The sequence below is a fragment of the Pongo pygmaeus genome, chromosome 3 (assembly GCF_028885625.2).
Source record: "Pongo pygmaeus isolate AG05252 chromosome 3, NHGRI_mPonPyg2-v2.0_pri, whole genome shotgun sequence".
NCBI classification, from domain to species: Eukaryota; Metazoa; Chordata; class Mammalia; order Primates; family Hominidae; genus Pongo; species Pongo pygmaeus.
In genome coordinates this window covers 2,523,256-2,543,814 of record NC_072376.2, presented here as the reverse complement: position 1 = coordinate 2,543,814, position 20,559 = coordinate 2,523,256, and the positions used below count along the sequence as shown (strand labels likewise).

At 47.8% G+C, this 20,559-nt stretch overlaps 1 protein-coding gene across 1 annotated transcript in view; it reads right to left on the bottom strand.

The window, feature by feature from the left end:
• RNF4 (ring finger protein 4) overlaps nt 1-20,559 on the bottom strand; it is a 43,867-nt gene that overhangs the window by 3,907 nt on the left and 19,401 nt on the right. Inside the window, exons 2-4 of the mRNA XM_054486582.2 lie at nt 19,843-20,008; nt 13,192-13,306; nt 9,580-9,659 (exon numbers count right to left, since the gene is read on the bottom strand). Coding sequence (XP_054342557.1) covers nt 9,580-9,659; nt 13,192-13,306; nt 19,843-19,851 — 204 coding nt within the window. The 5' untranslated portion in view covers nt 19,852-20,008. The remainder of the gene's footprint in view (nt 1-9,579; nt 9,660-13,191; nt 13,307-19,842; nt 20,009-20,559) is intronic.

Genomic DNA, 20,559 nt, shown 5'->3' with positions numbered 1-20,559 from the left:
AAGGAGAAAAACAAGAGAAAGAAGCAATCAGTTTGACATAAGTGATAAATGAAGGCATTTCTTTTTTCTGACGTGTGACACCCTCTGTGGAACCCTCTGGTTCAGCAGAGGCCCCACCCTCCTCCCACCCACAGAGGATCTGTGCACCTCTCCCAGTCAATCAAGCCCATTTCCCAGGTCACTCCACCCCCCAGCTGATGTGCTGTGTCTCTCTCCCTGCTGGGTGTTTAGTGGAGTCTCTGGGAGCGTGAACACAGCCACAGCCACACCATGTGCTGACTGCAAGACCTGGGGACCTTACTTACTATCTGAGGGCTCCAGCTTTCTCTTCTGAAAAACAGAGTCACCAGAGCCCACATCTGACTGTGCTGTTGTGAGGGTTAGGTGAGGCAGTGAACATTCAGACAGCACTAGGGGCATGATGCTCTCTCAAGCTGACATGGCCAATGTAGACCACCGCCAAGGTGGAGCCTTCATGTGGAGGAGGATTTGCATTGCTCAGTAGGTTGTTACAAATAACTAACAGAGAAAAGCAGGCTATGCAAGACCAATGCGTGTGACACACACCAAGGATTGAACACAATCCAATTCTGTGTCCTGGGGGCCTAAGAACCTGACAAGCCTCTCACCTGCCAGCTCAGAACTTACATCTAGACAATTTCTGCTCCAACAGTTTCAAACTTGATTCCTCCCGCCTTCTGGCCAAGTGCTCTTACCCATCTAGGGGGGCCAGTGGAACGCCCTTTCCCTCTTGCTCCGCACGTAGGAGGGACTGCTTCAGGAAAGTTCTCACCGCCAAAGCGCCTACTGCTCACCTCACCCTGCTTGTCCCCTGGGCAGGACATCCTGCCCTACAGCGACAAGAAGCTCTAATCCTCTATTCTGACTCTCGTGCAGCCAGGATCCTGGACATGAACCGAATTCCCTCAAACAGACACACTCATGCTACTGGCAGGGCAGAGGGTGGAGGCTGATTTGAGCTGCTGAGGGTGTTGGCACTCGCAGGCACAGCTGCATCATGAAGAAACAGTTCTGGCAGAGGCTATGTCTTGAGCCCAGGCCTCTCCTCCCTATAAAGGGTCTGCAGTACTGTCTACTGGAACCCAAAGATATGAGTGCAGGGGGTGGATCCCGCCTCCAGACCTTCTTCGTGGAGCAGACACAGCAGCTCCCTAGGTGGGTCAATGCTTCGAGGTCAAGAGTTATTCCTGGAGACCCAGCCCGGAGACTGCTGATCTAGGCTTCTCCTTCCATGTTAAAATCCACTAAGCTTAGGAATAATTAGAGTGGATTTTGTTCCCAAATGGCATCCTGACATACACAAATGGCCATGCAGGAAGAATGTAGGACTGAGTATGAAGGTCTTTGATTTGCGGATGAGAATATAATCCACACACGTGGAGCCACTGAAAAGTGCTCCCCTTTCCTCTTAGAGACTGCAGATGGTGAAAAGGGAAATCTGGGGATAATCAGTCAACTTCACCATCAGAACCAAACTTACCAGGGCCGGCACAATGTACTGTCTGCATGAAATCTAGAAAACGAGGCTCTGGTAACAGTGCTGGCCCTTGGGGAAAGCCTTGGATTTAGCTGGGAGCAAAAGCAAATTCTTCTGTGGCTAGAAATGACCCAGCTTTCTACAGCTCCAACATGCCCCCACCCTCTGCCAAGACGACCCACTAATTAGGTGTGGACACCTAGAAAGGGTATGACACTCCCAGTGCCCCAGCCATGACAGTGTGGGTACTGAGTCTTTATGGTCTCCTGTAAGTCATAACCAGCTTGCCTCTGGATGGTGCCAAACTGAGACCTGTCCTGAGCACTGAGCCCAGGGGCTGCTGGCAAGCAGCAGGTGATACACACACAACTACTGTGGTGCCATAAGAACAGGGTGGCTAGAGTGTTTCCTCACTGGTAACAATTCTGACTGTCCCCACTTTCAATGAGAGAAAAACAGCTTACAGATGAGTCTTCAGTATAAGAATGACACCACAGGCTGGGTGTGGTGGCTCACACCTGGAATCCCAGCACTTTGGGAGGCCGAGACGGGCAGATCACTCGAGGTCAGGAGTTCGAGACCAGCCTGGCCAACATGGTGAAATCCCGTCTCTTAGTAGAGAGTTTTAGTAAAACTACAAAAATTAGCTGGCTGTGGTGGTGCATGGCTGTAGTCCCAGCTACTTGGGAGGCTGAGGCAGGAGAATCACTTGAACCCGGGAGGTGGAGGGGGCAGTGAGCCGAGGTTGCGCCACTGCACTCCAGCCTAGACAACAATAGTGAAACTGTCTCAAAAAGAAAAAAAGAAAAGCCCGGGCCCGGTGGCTCATGCCTGTAATCCCAGCATTTTGGGAGGCAGAGGCAGGCAGAACACCTGAGGTTGGGAATTTGAGACCAGCCTGGCCAACATGGTGAAACCCTGTCTCTACTAAAACTACAAAAATTAGCCGGGTGTGGTGGTGGGCGCCTGTAATTCCAGCTACTTGGGAGGCTGAGGCAGGAGAATCACTTGAGCCCGGGAGGCAGGGGTTGTGGTGAGCCAAGATTGCACCATTGCACTCCAGCCTGGGCAACAAGAGTGAGACTCCGTCTCAAAAACAAAACAAAACAAAACAAAAAAACAAAAAAAACCCAAAACAAAACCAAACACCACAGCCTGGCCTCTCAGCTGGTGGACAATACAGTATTGATCACTGGTATTCCCTCCACCCAGTAGCCGAGTCACATCAAATTCCAGAATCCCTGCAGACATCTCAAGAACTCTGTAATGAACCTAACTCACAGCTATGGCCCTGCAGGTGGCACAGTGCTTGCCCAGCACAGAAGATGGGTGCAGAGGGAAGAGTACCAGCGCTTCATAAACGCCTACCGGATGAGTTGAGATGGATAGAGGTGTAACACAAGCTCTGGGGCCTCTAATCTATTTGAGAGGCTTTTAAGATAAGTGAAAAACCAAAACTGAAACAACAACAATTAACTAATCCCCTGAACTGAATAGTTTAATTAGTACTGTGGTAAGCTAGCCCAAGATCAGAAATTCACACTTCCTGGGCTGGGCATGGTGTCCCATACCTGCAATCCCAGCACCCTGGGAGGCCAAGGCGGACTGAATTGCTTGAGCTCAGGAGGTCGAGACCGTCCTGGGCAACATGGCAAGACCCTGCCAATACAAAAAGTAAGCTGGGCATGGCAGTGCATGCCTGTAGTCCCAGTACTCCTGGGGCTGAGGCAGGAGGATCTCTTGAACCTGGGAGGTTGAGACTACAGTGAGCTGAGATTGGGCCCCTGCCTTCCAGCCTGGGCAACAGAGCAAGACGCTGTCTCAAAAAGAGAAAAGAAAAAAAAGAAAAAGATTCACTCACTCATACATTTTATTTTACTCTAGCTTCTTCTCAACTATGGAGAACAGTCCACAGGTCAGAGCATTTGGAGACGAGTGGACACAGACAGCAGGCACATCTGATTGGTCACTCGAAGCCCCTTTGTGCTTCTAAAAGCACCGGTGAGCCTCAGAACACTTTCGCACGAAAGCAGCAAGTAGAGGAATCACTGGGTCCTGTGCACTCAGGCCGGCCCCTGCCTGGCATTTCTAGGAATGTTCACCCAGCAAGGGCACCAAGACACACTTGCTTTAGACAACTTTACAGCTCACAGCACTGCACATTGCTCCACTGGAAAAACAGCCATCTTCAAGCACTGTGCACACAAAAGGCTACTTGATGTCCAACAGCTACACACATCATGCAGTTACTGATGCCTGTTACTTGGAGCACTGGCAGGAGAGTCAGGAAGACTGGTGCTGACAATCACGTTCTAGTTGAGCAGCCAACCCATCTTGGCTAATTCCTGGATATGATGTTTGGGCTTTTCGGAGCTCATCTTTCTTTCTTTCTATGGAATTGGGCTGGCTCACTTATTCCAACGGTGTGCCTCCTGTCTCCTTTACACCCAGAGATCTATAGGGTCCTCCCCTCCCCTCCCCAATTTCCCCTCTCCCTTCCCCCCTCCCCTCCCCCCTTCCCCTCCCTTTTCCTTTCCTTTCCTTCCAGAAAAGCCTTTATCAAGTATCCTTTCTAGAGAGTCTCATAAATGGAAAACCAGGCAGGATACAGAATAAAACACAAATAGTGTGACTTATTAATACATTGTAGAAACAGACCAAAAAAAATTCCAGAAAAATCAACCTTACTAAGAGACAATCTTTGGAAATTTAAGAAGAACAGCCTAAGTAACATTTTCAATAACCTCCCCCTTAAAAAAATCTCGATTCCTTAAAGAGAGGTGCCAGTCTCTTTTCTACCACTGCACTGCTTCTAGCCAGAGCAGAGACTGGCATACTGAACACGCTCATGAAAAGTGATCCAAGGCCAGGCTCAGCGGCTCACAACTATAATCCCAGCACTTTGGGAGACCAAGGTGGGAGGACTGCTTGAGCCCAGGAGTTTGAGACCACCCTGGGCAACATAGTAAGACCTTGTCCCTACAAAAAAATATAAAAAATCAGCCAGGGATGGTGGCACACCCCTACAGTCCCAGCTAGTTAGGAGGCTGAGGCAGGAAGCTCAATTGAGCCCAGAAGGTACAGGATGCAGTGAGCCGTGATGGCACCACTGCACTCCAGCCTGGGTAACAAAGTGAGACCCTGTTTCAAGGGGGGAAAAAAAAAAAAACAAAAAACCAAATTTGGAGAAAGCACACAAAATGGAAAAAAAAAAAAAAGATTATTTGCTGTTAAAAAGCAACCAAGGAGGCCGGACATGGTGGCTCACGTCTGTAATCCTAGCACTTTGGGAGGCTGAGTCACGTATATTACTTGAGGCCAGGAGTTCAAGACCAGCCTGGTCAACATGGCAAAACCCTGTCTCTACTAAAAATACAAAAATTAGCTGGCCGTGGTGGCATGCACCTGTAATCCCAGCTACTCAGGAGGCTGAGACATGGGAATCACCAGCACCCTGGAGATGGAGGTTGCAGTGAGCCAAGACTGTGCTACTGCACTCCAGCCAGGGCGACAGAGCGAGACTCTGTCTCAGGGGGAAAAGAAAACAACTAACCATTTGCTTTGTTCTAGTTCAATTTTTTCAACTATTTAAAAAGTTTATAGGATTCAAGGAACCAAAATTGTATCTGATGGCCTCAAGGGTTATGTTTGAAGGCTTGCTGATTTGCAGAAAACTGAAGCTGACTGTTCAAGATGTTCAGGGCAAAAACTGCCTAGCTTCCATGCATGGGTCTTACCCATGACAAAATGTGTTGTGTGATTTAAAAAATGTCAGACCACCCAGGCGGATCACTTGAGATCAGGAGTTCGAGACCAGCCTGGACAACATGGCGAAATCCTGTCTCTACAAAAAATACAAAAATTAGCTGGGCGTGGTGGTACACGCCTATAGTCCCAGCTACTCGGGAGGCTGAGGCAGGAGAGTCACTTGAACCCAGGAGGCGGAGGCTGCAGTGAGCTGAGATCACACCACTGTATTCTAGCCTGAGTGACAGTGAGACTCCGTCTCAAAAAAAAAAAAAAAAAAAAAAAAAAAAAAAGGCAGACCATGATTGAAGCTCATGTTGATGTCTAGACTACCAATGGTTAGAGAAAACCTCAGCACCAACAGGTCTAAGATGATGGAAATCATGACCCACGAGATGCAGACAAGGCCGGGCGCGATGGCTCACACCTATAATCCTAGCACTTTGGGAGGCCGAGGCAGGCGAATCACAAGGTCAGGAGATCAAGACCATCCTGGCTAACATGCTAAAACACCGTTTCTACTAAAAATACAAAAACTTAGCTGGGCGTGGTGGCGGGCGCCTATAGTCCCAGCTACTCTGGAGGCTGAGGCAGGAGAATGGCAGGAACCCAGGAGGCGGAGCTTGCAGTGAGCCGAGATCGCACCACTGCACTCCAGCCTGGGCGACAGAGCGAGACTCCATCTCAAAAAAAAGAGACAGAGAGATGCAAACAAATAACTTGAAAGAAGTGGTGGAGAAAATTATTCCAGACAGCATTGGAGAAGACACAGAAAGGCCTGCAAATCTATTTATCCGCTCCATGATGTCTTCTCTGTTAGGAAAGTTAAAATGCTAAAAACACTCAGGTTTGCATTGGGAAAACGTAGGGAGCTTTGTGTTGAAGACAGCAGTTCTGGAAAAGCTACTGAGATGAGATAGGTACTAAAGTGAAAAGTCCTATGAACAAAGTCTCTCACTGCATCTTACCACATTTTTCATTTCCCTTCATTTTTCAGGGGCTTTGAATTCCTTTGAAAGTTGGAAGAATGTGCACCCCTGTAGGCAAAGTTTCCAGTCTTTTTTTCTTTTTTGAAGAAGACAGGGTCTCACTATGTTGCCCAGGCTTGCCTTGAACTCCTGAGCTCAAGTGATCCTCCTTGCTCAGCCTCCCCAGTAGCTGGGACCACAGGCACAAAGTTTAGAGGGTTCCGTGATGTTCTGACGGCTACCTCTGGATCCTGGTATCCAGGGATTCCTATCATACAGGTATAGAGCTACCGGAGGTAAAGCAGTGCACTCAAACTATTCGACAGGTCCTGGTGGAACTGGTGAGGAAGGTTACCCCACTTCCAGAATGAATACATTTATCCATTTTACACTCTCCTGCAGGTGGAGTCTAGGGTCACCCTGAACACATGATCCACCTATAGATGCCCCTTATCCTCAGTGAATAGCATTAGAGGCCTCCCAAACAGATTTGTTCAGAGGCAGAATTCCAAACTCAAGTATATGTCTCAGTGTAAATTCATAAACTGGCATTTGGACTTATTAAAATAAAAAATAAGTAGAGAATGATTAGCAAGAGCTATCAAGTCCAAAACAATTATTTTGTGGCTGAGAACACTGAGGACAGTGTGAGATAAATCCACTGATCAAACTGACCAGTAGATCTGAGACCAGAACCTAGGACTCCTGCTTCCCAAGCCAGGAGCGTCTTCCTTTTACCTATCAGCTCTCCCTCTGGCCACTCATCCATTTTCCAGGGCAGCTCTCTCAATGCCAATATTCCTGGTCCCTGGGTCTCCCAATGACTGCAGATCTTATAAAGGTTAAGCAGGCAGCCCCAGGTTAACTGGGAGTAGGACTGCCAACATGGAGCCCTAGCCCAGGGAAACAGAAGAAAGGTAGGGAAGTTCAGAGAGGAAGCCCTTGCAGCAAGAGCAGCTTAGTCATCAAAACAAAACAAAGCTGGCCAGTGTGGTGGCTGACACCTGTACTCCTAGTGCTTTGGCAGGCTGAGGTGGGTGACTGCTTGAGCCCAGGAGTTCAAGACCAGCCTGGGCATCACAGTGAGATCCTGTCTCTACAAAAATATTTAAAAATCACCACCACCACCCCACCCAAATTTAGTAGGGTGTGGTGGCATGCACCTGTAGCCTCAGCTACTCAGGAGGATAATGTGGGAGAATCACTTAAGCTCAGGGGTTGGAGGCTGCAGTAAGGTATGATCATGCCATTGCTCTCTAGCCTGGGCAACAGAGTGAGACCCTGTTTCTTTTCTTTTTTTTTTTTGAGACGGAGTCTTGCTCTGTCGCCCAGGCTGGAGTGCAGTGGCGCAATCTCGGCTCACTGCAACCTCTGCCTCCTGGGTTCAAGTAATTCTCCTGCCTTAGCCTCCCGAGTAGCTGGGATTACAGGTATGCATCATCACGCCTGGCTAATTTTTGTATTTTTTTCGGTTTTTTTTTTTTTTTGAGATAGTCTCACTCTGTCTCCCGGGCTGAAGTGCAGTGGCGTGATCTTGGCTCACTGCAACCTCTGATTCCTGGATTCAAGCAATTCTCCTGCCTCAGCCTCCTGAATAGCTGGGACTACAGACGTCCGCCATAATTTTTGTATTTTTAGTAGAGACGAGGTTTCACCATGTTGGCCAGGCTGATCTCAAACTCCTGACCTCGTGGTCTGCCCACCTCGGCCTCCCAAAGTGCTGGGACTACAGGCGTGAGCCACCGCGTCCAGCCTGAGACCCTGTTTCTAAAGCAAAAGAAAACACAAGTGTGAAAGGGGAAATGATGTTGGTTTGTCAGCCAACAAAAGCCAATCAATTATTGTCTTCTTGCAGTCAGAATCCTAGCTCTCTCCTCAGGGTCTGGCAGCGAGAAGGCCAAGAAGACTGTGGTGAACACTGAGTATTCAAGAAAAAAAAAACCAAAAACTTCTGCAGACACCACTTTCCAGCTTTAATTAGCAACTGGTGAAACCAAGGTGTCAGCTAGGAAAAAGAAAGAGGGAAAAAAATTAGTGACTGTGCTGTAGCTGTCAGCTAACATACCAAATTAGTTATCTTTCCAGAACTCCATGGAGTACACAGGGATGATAAGCAAAGTCATATGTGTGTATGTACCTCAGAAAACACACTAATGAGACCTAAGCAGGGACCACTTACAACTAAACCCACTGCTGCTTATCTCAGATGGTTTTCCATCCCTGCCCTTTTCTTTGCATTGAAGTCTTGAAACTTCTAAGTATAACCCTATTCTGAAGTTCTCAGCACAGCTAAGAAGCAACACCTATGGGGTGTCCCTATTCAGACACCCAGGCATCAGCCAAACAGGATAACCCCAACACCAGTGAGCCCAGGGCCAAGGCGAAGACTCAGCTACTAGCAGCCCCCACACCCCACAGTCCTCAGCAGCACTTACCACCCCACTGCCAATGCTGCCAAGTGCCCCGACCCCTGACCTGTGCTCCGAGCACACGGCCAGAACATGCTCAAGGGGCATCTTCCAGAGGCAAACCTGCCCTTAATATGCTGACCAGATTCCCAGACCTGCATGCACTATTTAACAGGTCCATCAAAAATAGCTTCTCCATGTGTCCTCTGACCAGACAAGGCCTCCCTCCTGGCAGGCAGGACAGGCACACAGGCAGCTTCCTGGACTCCAGCCTCCCTGGCATCAGGATGCAGCAGGCATCAGGTGGCAACGCAGGGAGCCTGCATCCCCTGAGGCCATGCTAAGCAGCAGGTGCTTTTGGAACTTGAGAGATTTCCCACTGGCAGTGCTGAGCCAACGTTCCCTTTCCTTTCAGCTGGGAGGGCATAAACTCAACAGTGACTGGGCACCATTCTAGGTGGCAAGCACTCTAACACAGCATCTCTTGTAAGATCTCTTACACCATGCCCTGCTGACATGAGTGACCTGTCCCCATTTCATGGAAAGTGAATGAGGCTAAGTCACATGCCCAAGGTCACACAGCTGGTGTAAACTGTGGAATCAGGGACTGAAGACAGATGTGGGAGCCTTGAGATTCTCCCCAAACCACTTTTGTGCCCAGGTGTGGCAAGGTCAGGTTGGTTACACAGACCTACTCCATAGGCAACAAGGCTATAACAAATGATTTTCCAGAAACATTTTTCATTTTGGGCTCTCGTCACTGAATGTGTGAACTTCTTTATTATTCTTATTGTTACTGTTTATTTTCTTTCTAAAAGCTCAATTCCACAAGATGCACGAACTTCTTTAGCATAAGCTGTAACCTTGACTTGGAGTCTGTGACCAAGGCTGTCAGATGCTGGCAATGGCCAGGGACCCACACCCAAGAAACAGCCGACTCTCACACTCCAACACTTACCACAACAGAGTCATTGTGAGTCAGATCAACCACCACAGGCTCTAAAGATTCACAAGTGAGGTCCACAATTTCATCTCCAGCTTCAAAAGAAAGGATTTCAACAAGCATTAAGATTAAGAGGAAAGTAAGGTTGTATCCCTCTACACTTTAGTATGACTGCTAATGTAATATAGGCTTACCCCAAACTAAAACAATCCTGAAGTACACACTGCAAAGAGCACCAGGACCAACACCTCCCTCGGGAGGGAAAGCCAGTAAACACACCCTTCCAGAATTCTGCTCTGAGTGGGGAGGCATGGCTTTTACAAATGTACCTGGGGGTTATGTATGTGTGCGCATGTGCACACCTCTATTCCACGGCATCCCACTTCCACACGGCTATGCCTCTGTGCCCCATCTGGGAGAACGCACCGTGCATGCCCAGCCCTGGGCCTTTCTCTTTGGGATGGACCAGGCTGAAACCTCTGCTCCTCCCAGCAGGGGAAGCTGACCACTCTCACTTGGCCCAAGGACCAAAAGTCAGGCTTAGCTTAGTAACTTCATCGGTTAATCTAGGGAAAACTCTTTTTTTTTTTTTTTTGAGACAAAGTCTCGCTCTGTCGCCAAGGCTGGAGTGCAGTGGTGCGATCTTGGCTCACTGCAACCTCCGCCTCCTGGGTTCAAGCAATTCTCTGTCTCAGCCTCCCGAGTAGTTGGGATTACAGGCGACCGGCAGCACGCCTGGCTAATTTTTTTTGTATTTTTAGTAGAGATGGGGTTTCACCATCTTGGCCAGGCTGGTCTTGAACTCCTAACCTTGTGATCCATCCGCTTCAGTCTCCCAAAGTGTTGGGATTACAGGCGTGAGCCACTGTGCCCGGCCAAGGACAAACTTTTAATTTCCATTTATCTCTCAAGTTTGTCTCCCTAGTTGGATGGAGAATAACAGTGATATATACTGATCCCTAGAACCTCAACATACAAAATGGCTTGCATCTGTTGTGAAGCTTGCCTTTCAGCCCTTAGGGTATACTGTGATGTCTACGTGAGCACAGGATAAAGGTGAGAAGGACATGGACCAAACAGTTAATGTACAACTTCCATTTATATAAAGTAAAAAATGACGCACAACCATTTTTATTTCTGATTACTGTTAATATTAAAAAGCACTAAATGGGCCAGGCACAGTGGCTCACACCTGTAATCCCAGCACTTTGGGAGGCTGAGGTGGACGGATCACCTGAGGTTGAGAGTTCGAGACCAGCCTGACCAACACGGAGAAACTCCATTTCTACTAAAAATACAAAATTAGTCAGGCGTGGGGCACATGCCTGTAATCCCAGCTACTCGGGAGGCTGAGGCAGGAGAATCGCTTGAACCCGAGATGCAGAGATCACGCCACTGCACCCCAGCCTGGGCAACAAGAGCAAAACTCCATCTCAAAAACAAACAACAACAACAAAATACTAAATGAAGTTTTTTTAGAAATAGTATTGGTCTAATATTTGGGGAAAGTGTCTTGTAATGCATTTAACTTTTTTTTTTTTTTTTTGAGACGGAGTCTCGCTCTGTCGTCCAGGCAGGAGTGCAGTGGCACAATCTTGGCTCACTGCAAGCTCCACCTCCCAGGTTCAAGTGATTCTCCCACATCAACCTCCCAAGTAGCTGGGATTACAGGCGCCCGCCACCACGCCCGTCTAATTTTTGTATTTTTAGTAGAGACGGGGTTTCGCCATGTTGGCCAGGCTGGTCTTAAACTCCTGACCTCAGGTGATCTGCACGCCTCAGCCTCCCAAAGTGCTGGGATTACAGGCATGAGCCACGGCACCCAACCCAATGTAACTTCTTTTATTTATTTTTTAGGTGGGGTCTTGCTGTTGCCCAGGCTAGAGTGCAGTGGCATGATCACGGCTCACTGCAGCCTCAATGTTCCAGGCTCAAGTGATCCTCCTACCTCAGCCTCCCACACTTGGCTAATTTTTTTATTTATAGAGACAGGGTCTCGCTATGTTGTCCAGGCTGATCTGGAACTCCTGGGCTCAAGCAATCTGGCTGGCCTGTTTTATTTTCTTGTATCAAAGAGTTTCACAAGAATAAAAACCATGATAATCTTAGACATACAATATAATTTATATAAAATTATTGCATTCTTTATTAAAAAGAAGGGCTGCCCAACAGTCCATATACTGAACAATTTATTGAACCATTCTCTTTCTGGTGAACACAGTTCTGGGCTCTTACAAAAAAAGTGCTCTAGGCTGGGCGGTGGATGCCTGTAATCCCAGCACTTTGGGAGGCCAAGGCAGGTGGATAATCTGAGGTCAGGAGTTCGAGACCAGCCTGACTGACATGGTGAAACCCCGTCTCTACTAAAAATACAAAAAAAATTAGCCGGGCGTGGTGGTGGGCACCTGTGATCCCAGCTACTTGGGAAGCAGAGGCAGGAGACTCGCTTAAACCTGGGAGGCAGAGGTTGCAGTGAGCTGAGATCGTGTGATTGCACTCCAACCTGGGTGACAGAGCGAAACTCTGTCTCAAACAGAAACAAAAACAAAAGAGTGCTCTAATGGGCAGCCCTAAGCACACACAGGGGTAAGACTGCCTAGAGGATGACAACTGCCATGATGGAAAGCAGTTGGTTCCTTTTTGGTCTAGAGCCAGGATCCTAGCCTCAAGTCAAGGATTTCAAGAACTCATCTGTAGAAGTGAAACTCAGAGACCACATAGAGAACTTCACTTCTCCTGGGGGACCCATGAAATTTATCTTGCACTAAGTTGTTTAAAATGCCAGTCTGCATGGCCAGGCGCGGTGGCTCACGCCTGTAATCCCAGCACTTTGGGAGGCCGAGACGGGCGGATCACGAGGTCAGGAGATCGAGACCATCCTGGCTAACACGGTGAAACCCTGTCTCTACTAAAAATACAAAAAATTAGCCGGGTGCAGTGACGGGCGCCTGTAGTCCCAGCTACTCGGGAGGCTGAGGCAGGAGAATGGCGTGAACCCAGGATGTGGAGCTTGCAGTGAGCCGAGATTGCACCACTACACTCCAGCTTGGGCAACAGAGCAAGACTCCATCTCAAAAAAAATAAATAAATAAATAAATAAATAAAAATAAATAAAATGCCAGTTTGCAGGTATCCTAGTTATAAAAGCCAATATATGCAGAGCAAAGGGACGTAGGCCAGCCATCAACCACTTCTTGAGCAGGCAGAAAGGGGAAATCCAATCTGGCCTCTGCCTACACCAAGCTCCAACACAGGGAGCTCTGTGGACAAGTTTACCTTCTTGGGTGATTTCGTGTCTTAATGAAAAACAGAAGAGGAAAGCGAAGTACTTTACAAGGTCAAGCAATTGGGGATGCAATTTCAAATAGAAAAGGTGGGCTATCTCATTTGCGCTAGAGATTTTTTTTTTAAATGGGTCCTACCCCACTGCTGCACATTACCAGAGTTGAATAGTTAGCCCAGTTGAGAGGCTATTTCAGAATCTGTGAAGCTTTGAGTTGTAAATGCTGAGTGTAAGACTGCATAGGCCTTCTAAAGACACTGAAAGCACCTTCTACTAGCTCACCCTGGTACGTGTTCTCTCTCCACTTTAACACCCCACAGTTGTAGTGTCCCTGGCAATCTTACCAGTTTCCACGAGTTCTATGGGTTCTGCTTCCAAGGAAATCTCTGGGGTGGAGGTTGCTTCCCGAGTTCGCTTCTGGGCTTGTCTAGAATTTATTGCTCCACCACGACGCTTTCTCTGAGTAGCAAGGGGAAAGAAGAGTCACATGAACACCAGAATGTCAGGGTTTCAGGAAGAACTAAAAGGGCAATAGAAACGGTTCACTTCGTTAAGAGGCCAGCGAGTGGATTTCAAGTTAGGGCTCCTTTCAAAACTTGAGATTCAAGAATACTGAATGCTTACAGAGAGAGAAACCATCCAAAACATACAATGAGTAGAAATTCTAGAAAGTAAAACTTCTGTTTTATCAAACTATCAGCAGGTCGGCTGGGCATGGTGGCTCACGCCTGTAATCCCAGCACTTTGGGAGGCTGAGGTGGGCAAATCATGAAGTCAGGAGTTCAAGGTCAGCCTGGCCAACATGGTGAAACCCCATCACTACTAAAAATACAAAAAGTTAGCCGGGCGTGGTGGCAGGCACCTGTAATCCCAGCTACTCCGGAGGCTGACACAGGAGAATCACTTGAACCTGGGAGGCAGAGGTTGCAGTGAGGCGAGATCACGCCACTGTACTCTAGCCTGGGTGACAGTGCGAAGACTCCATCTCAAAAAAAACTATCAGCAGGTCAAAAGGGACACGATGCATCCCTTTACAAAAGCTTGAGGCCAAGTCAGGATTTGGACTTGGTAGTGGATGTCCTGGCCAAAAGGCTGGAAACCCTTCCCTTTAACCAAAAGTTATCAATTTCTCTTCCTTGACTTTGTGTTCAGCCTTTCTGAGCCCTTTTTGTTTCTTAGCATAAAGAACTTGGAGTTTTCTGCGTTTCTATGCATTGTGGAGAGCTTACCTTCCCCTGGGAGATGTGGCCTTGAAGCTTTCAGGGTGCTATCAACTGTGATTCGCACCAATCACCCCACAAAGAACTCAAGGAACCAAAGCTGTTTTAAACCTGTTCCCAGTGGCTACCCAAGAGCCATGTCTTCCGGAAAGTTCAGGCTCTCAGCTGGTTGATATGCAACTGACACTCTGAGCAGCCTTTCTTCCAAATCCTGAGGCTGCTGGTTTGCCAATATGCTCCACATTTCTGGTCTGGCTGGTCCCAAAAGACGAGCTGAGAATATCCTCCACCTTAATCAAGAGACAGAGCTGGCCAGGCGCAGTGGCTCACGCCTGTAATCCCAGCACTTTGGGAGGCAGAGGCGGGCAGATCACCTGAGGTCAGGAGTTCGAGATCAGCCTGGGCAACATGGTGAAACCCCATCTCTACTAAAAATACAAAATTAGCCGGGTGTGGTGGCGCATGCCTGTAATCCCAGCTGAGGAAGGAGAGGCTGAGGCAGGAGAATCGCTTGAACCTGGGAGGCGGAGGATGCGGTGAGCCGAGATTGTGCCATTGCACTCCAGCCTGGGCAACAAGAGTAAATCTCCATCTCACCAAAAAAAAAAAAAAAAAAAAAAAAAGGGAGAGAGAGAGAGACAGAGCTTCCCAACAGAGCCTGTCACCTTGTTATTCCCACTGGTGTTTCTGTGCTCTTCTCCCCGTGCCCTGTCCTGCTATCCTTCGCACTGGACGACGACCTGGGACAAGTACTGCACTACTAAGTCTCAAGTTCCTCACCAGCACCAGCCGTGCAGAGCTGTTATAAGGTCTAAATGAGATCATGTATGTAAAGTACTGCGCAGAGACAGAAGATGCTACTACTATCCCAATTCCTTAGCCTTACTAGGGTCAATCTGTCCCAAGAAACTCTGAAAGGACCAGATATTGCAGGTGAGATTCATAAAAGATCCAGGAACACCCACCACCCAGCCAAGCCCTCACTAGGCAACAGGGGTAAGCCTAATTCTGTGTTCCAATGCTACTCTTATCAAATGGCAGCTTGAGATATTTTGGAAATGAAGCTGGGTCTAGTAACTTCCCACAGACTAAGGAGCACAGAACCAGCCCCAGGAGGGCCCAGAGGCCAAGCGACAGCAGCCAAAACTCCCAAGTGAGCAGTTGCTCTTGGCCTCAAGGGAGCTGACACTAACCTCAGTGGAGTTCTACTGCCCAGTGTTTTAAGGGTTTCCCCAGCAGCCACCAGGTTACTTACGTAAAAAGTAAAGTAGAGGTTCCTCTTCAAAGACTTTCCTCCCCATCTCATTAGAAATAAATAGTAACTTCTCTTAAAAGCAAAATTTATTCAAAGGCCTGTACTAACATTCTTAAATATCTGCTAGCCATAATAAAGAAATCAATGTACTTTATATTCTTAGCTCCCACATTTTAGCCTAAATATTTACCCTGGCATGCTTATATTAGTCCAAGCAAGCATTAGATCATAGCCTGTTCCTCTTCCTTATTTAAAGGTTATTTTTACCTTTTTCAGCCTTCCACAAGTTACTTCCTCCTTCCTTTATTCTCCTCTGCCTTTGCCTCTTCTAAAAAGTTCTGGCCAGGTGTGTTGGCTCACGCCTGTAATCCCAGCACTTTGGGAGGCTGAGGGGGGCTGAGGTGGGCAGATCACGAGGTCAGAAGATCGAGACCATCCTGGCTAACACGTTGAAACCCCGTCTCTACTAAAAAATATTTAAAAAATTAGCCAGGCGTGGTGGCGGGCACCTGTAGTCCCAGCTACTTGGGAGGCTATGGCAGGAAAATGCTATGAACCCGGGAGGTGGAGCTTGCAGTGAGCCCGAGATCATGCCACTGCACTCCAGCCTGGGCGACAGAGTGAGACTCCATCTCAAAAAAAAAAAGTTCTAAGTTGCTAGCCAATTGGGACAAATACAGAATGTGAGGTCCCGTTCCAGCCAATAAAAACTGGACACAGCAGCAGGGTAAACACATCAAGTTATAAATAACCCTGTCTCCTTTATTCAATGTATTCTCATGGCAAAACTACTGGTGAGTGTACCCTCTCTGCAGAAAGTATAAAAATGGCCTTACTAAAAAAAATTAAATTTATGTTCAAATGCTATTTCTTTACAGCACCGGAAAACAAGCATTTCAAACACTTAGGACTCTTTAATATTTACCCCATTCTCGTGGATCACGAGGTCAGGAGTTCAAGACCAGATTGGCCAAGATGCTGAAACCCCGTCTCTACTAATAACACAAAAAGTAGCTGGGCATGGTGGCATGCACCTGTAGTCCCAGCTACTCGGGAGGCTGAGGCAGGAGAATCGCTTGAACCCGGGCAGCAGTGGTTGCAGTGAGTCAATATTGCGCCCACTGCACTCCAGCCTGGGCGACAGAGCAAGACTCTGTCTCAAAATAATAATAATAAATAAATGAAAATATTTACCCCATTCTCTTTGACAATGTCCTTTGTCTTCGTATAGCCTCCTTCCCTTGTAGCCAAGTCTTTTTTTTGAGACGGAGTCTCGCTGTCGCCCAGGCAGGAGTGCAGTGGAACGATCTCGGCTCACTGCAACTTCTGCCTCCCGGGTTCAAGTGATTCTCCTGCCTCAGCCTCCTGAGTAGCTGGGATTACAGGCACCCGCCACCGTGCTTAGCTATTTTTTTTGTATTTTTAGTGGAAATGGGGTTTCACCACGTTGGCCAGGCTGGTCTCGAACTCCTGACCTTGTGATCCACCATGCCCAGCCTGTAGCAGACCAAGTCTTTCTTACTAGACACTGCTAAGCAGACCTCCATGTCCCACAGCTACCTGTGTGGTTTCTGGGCCCCACTGAGGGAGCCAAGAAAGCAGCCATGGGTCCTGGACCCCAAATCCCCCCTCAAGGATAACTACAGGAATGTCCCCACCCCTCCCTAACCTCAGGAATCCTCTTTCCTGCCTGCTGTATCGACCCCTCCATGCCTTTAACCAGAGCTTCTTCCCTGCCTGGAGTGCCTGTCCCTCCCTTTCTTCACTTGGCCAATTCTTACACAGCTTTCCAGAACCCACTCAAATGTCACCTCCTTCCTGAGGACATCCTTCACCCTCCCACTCTGCTGTCTCTGAGCCTCCTCCTCCCAAGTAGCTTCCCTGCACCACTCAAGACAGGCTCAATCAATCCAGGAATATCTGCAGAGCTCTCCCTTCTCGCCCTCCCATAGCTCTGGTCATAACTCTCTTCCTTTTTACTAGCAGGGCCCTCAGAGGTCCATAGCTTTTGGTGAAAACTGACCATCCAATCACAACCACATAAGCTATAACCACACCATAACTTTCAGGAATTTTAACCAATTTCTTCACACACACGCACAAAAGGCTACATTGTTTTGCCTGTTCTGATCTGGCCTAAGCAGAGATGGGGTAAGGCTTAGAGCACCTATTTCCCCATAGGGGAGCTACATGGTAACCTGCAGGTGAAGCACCAAAGTGGGAGGTCAAAGCGGGCTTTTTTGTGTGTCACCATCAAAAGTGGGCCCAGGAGCACAATGGCGGCCAGGAAGTAACAGAAGAGGGTGAGGACCCAAAAGGCTCAGAGGGTGTGACCAGCATTTCCATCACTGTTCCCTCTGACAGCTGTTTGTTCGCCTCACCTGTCCCCATCATCCGTCTTCCCATACCATTCACAGTACTTCTGGAGCACTGGAAGAAATCAGCAGGCTATTTCACATCTGGTCTGTCTCACAAGGAATTCAGGATCTCAGACAACAGATGTTTTGAGTTTAGATCATTTGAACAACTTTGTTGTGAGAACTCTGTCAGTAGGGAATAAACTGGGACAGGGGGACCTTCAGGTAATCTCTTCTAGAGCTCAAGGGGTTCCAGGAGACACCTGAATTACACCAAACCAGAGCTGCCTCACAGATGTGATAAAAGCTCTAAACAGTCTGGGTATAGTCGCTCACTCTGGGAGCCTAGGTGGGAGGACTGCTTGAAGCCAGGAGTTGAAGATCAGCCTGGGTAATAAAGTAAGACTCCATGCCTACAAAAATGATTTTTCTTTTCTTTTTTTTTTTTTTTTTGAGACGGAGTCTTGCTCTGTCCCCCAGGCTGGAGTGCAGTGGCACGATCTCAGCTCACTGCAAGCTCCGCCTTCCAGGTTTACGCCATTCTCCTGCCTCAGCCTCCTGAGTAGCCAGGACTACAGGCACCTGCCAACTACGCCTGGCTAATTTTTTGTATTTTTAGTAGAGACAGGGTTTCACCGTGTTAGCCAGGATGGTCTTGATCTCCTGACCTCGTGATCCGCCCACCTCGGCCTCCCAAAGTGCTGGGATTACAGGCGTAAGCCACCTCACCTGGCCAATTTTTTCTTAAAAATTGGCCAGGTGTGGTGGTGCATGCCTATGATCCCAGCTACTCAAGACGCTGAGGTGAAAGGATTGCTTGACTCCAGGAGTTGGGAGACTGCAGTGAGCTATGATCACACCACTGCACTCCAGACTGGGAGACTTGAGTGAGACCCTGTCTCTTAAAAACAAATAAAAACGGCTGGGTGTGGTGGCTCATGCCTGTCATCCTAGCACTTTGGGAGGCCAAGATCACTTGAGGTCAGGAGTTTGAGACCAGCCTGGCCAATGTGGTGAAATCACGTCTCTACTAAAAATATAAAATTAGCTGGGTGTGGTGGTAGGTGCCTGTAATCAAAGCTACTCGGGAGGCTGAGGCAGGAGAGTCGCTTGAACCTGGGAGGCAGAGGTTGCAGTGAGCCGAGATGGTGCCACTGTACTCCAACCTGGGCGACAGAGACTCCATCTCAAAAAACAAACTAAAATAGCCTGGCCAACATGGCAAAAACTGGTTTCTATTAAAAATACAAAAATTAGCTGGGCGGCAAGGTGCACGCCTGTAATCCCAGCTATATGGGAGGCTGAGGCACAAGAATCACTTGAACCCAGAAGGTGGAGGTTGCAGTGAAACCGAGGTCGGGCCACTGCACTCCAGGCTGGGTGACAGAGCGAGACCCTGTTTCAAAAACAAACAAACAAAAGCGCTAAACAGTAATTATAATGACAAATCAACTCTGGCCAGTGAATATAAGAAACTTTTCACTATGGATTATTACTACCATGCTCACAATGAATGAACCAAGAATGTCACAGGGAAACAAAACAAGGGAAAACGGAAAACTGGGTTGCAAATACTTTTACAGAGTCTCACTCTGTCATCTAGCCGAAATGCAGTGGTGTGATCATAGCTTGCCATGAACTCTTGGGCTCAAGGAATCTTCTTGCCTCAGCCTCCCAAGTAGCTGGGACTACAGGTGTGCCCCACCACGCCTGGCTAAATTTTGTTTGTTTGTAGAGATGGGGCCTATGTTGCCCTGGCTGGTCCTACGCTCAAGTAATCTTTTTACCTTAATGCCTCCAAGTGTTGAGATTACAGGCGTGAGCCACCATGCCTAGTCTACAAATAATTTTAAAAAGCAAAAAGTTTTAGTATTTCTATGACACTGACAACTGCTGTGAAGGTCTGAGATTACCAAACCCTAAGCTATTCCTTCTCAGCCTTTTGTCTTCAGGGCACTGCCCTTTATGACTGGAATTTAGCTCAATGTCAATAAGTAAGCTGATGTAACCACCAGAAAGCTCCTACACATACTCCTTCAAGAAGTGGGGTTACTTCAAGAAGTGGGGTGACATTATGGAACTCACTTTCATTAATGTGCTACAAGGAATAAGGTAGTTAATTAGCCCTAAAAAATTAAAAATTCAAGAGATGATAAAACTTACTGTACTCATTGTGCTCTTTGGTGCCTTTCCTTTCCTACAGAAAAGGAAGTGATCTATACCAAGGTTTGCAGGGAAGTCAAATGTTCTCAACCTTTCATGCCCTCTGGTTACTCATCTGGCTTGCAAAAGAATTTGGATCCAGACAGATTTCCAGTATTTTCAAGTCCTGAAAAACAAAGATATTGATTTGATAAATACTGCCACTTACATCACTGAAACAAAGCTCAGCTCAATAATGTACTGGTCCTTTCTGTCCCTAGGTTATTTGCTGAATATTTCACGCAATGACATCCTTAATCCTATATTCATCTTAGGAAGTAAGCATTCTTGTCGCATGTAGGACTTCCTGATCCCAAAGCCTGCAATTATAATTATTATGCCACCTCCTACCCTTCTTTCTGGCTCCTGCCATCTTGGCAAGGTACTGTGCTAACTGCTGGGAGGAAGTGCGAGTCAGGACTGCCACACATGACCACACCAACTCCTCAGTAACCGGAAGGGAAGGGACAGAGCTTCTGAGGCCAGAGCTCAGAGCCTCAGACTCTTCCAACAATTTCACTGTCACCGTCCGGAGTTGAGCAGACAAGAGTCACTCACTCTAAAGCATGTTGTGTGTCCAGCTGAGACTTCTGTTGCTGGGACCAGGTGAATGGTGAATCGGGAGGCTGTGGACTGGCAGCCAAGAAAAAGCTTTGAGGAAAGGTAGAGAAATCACCA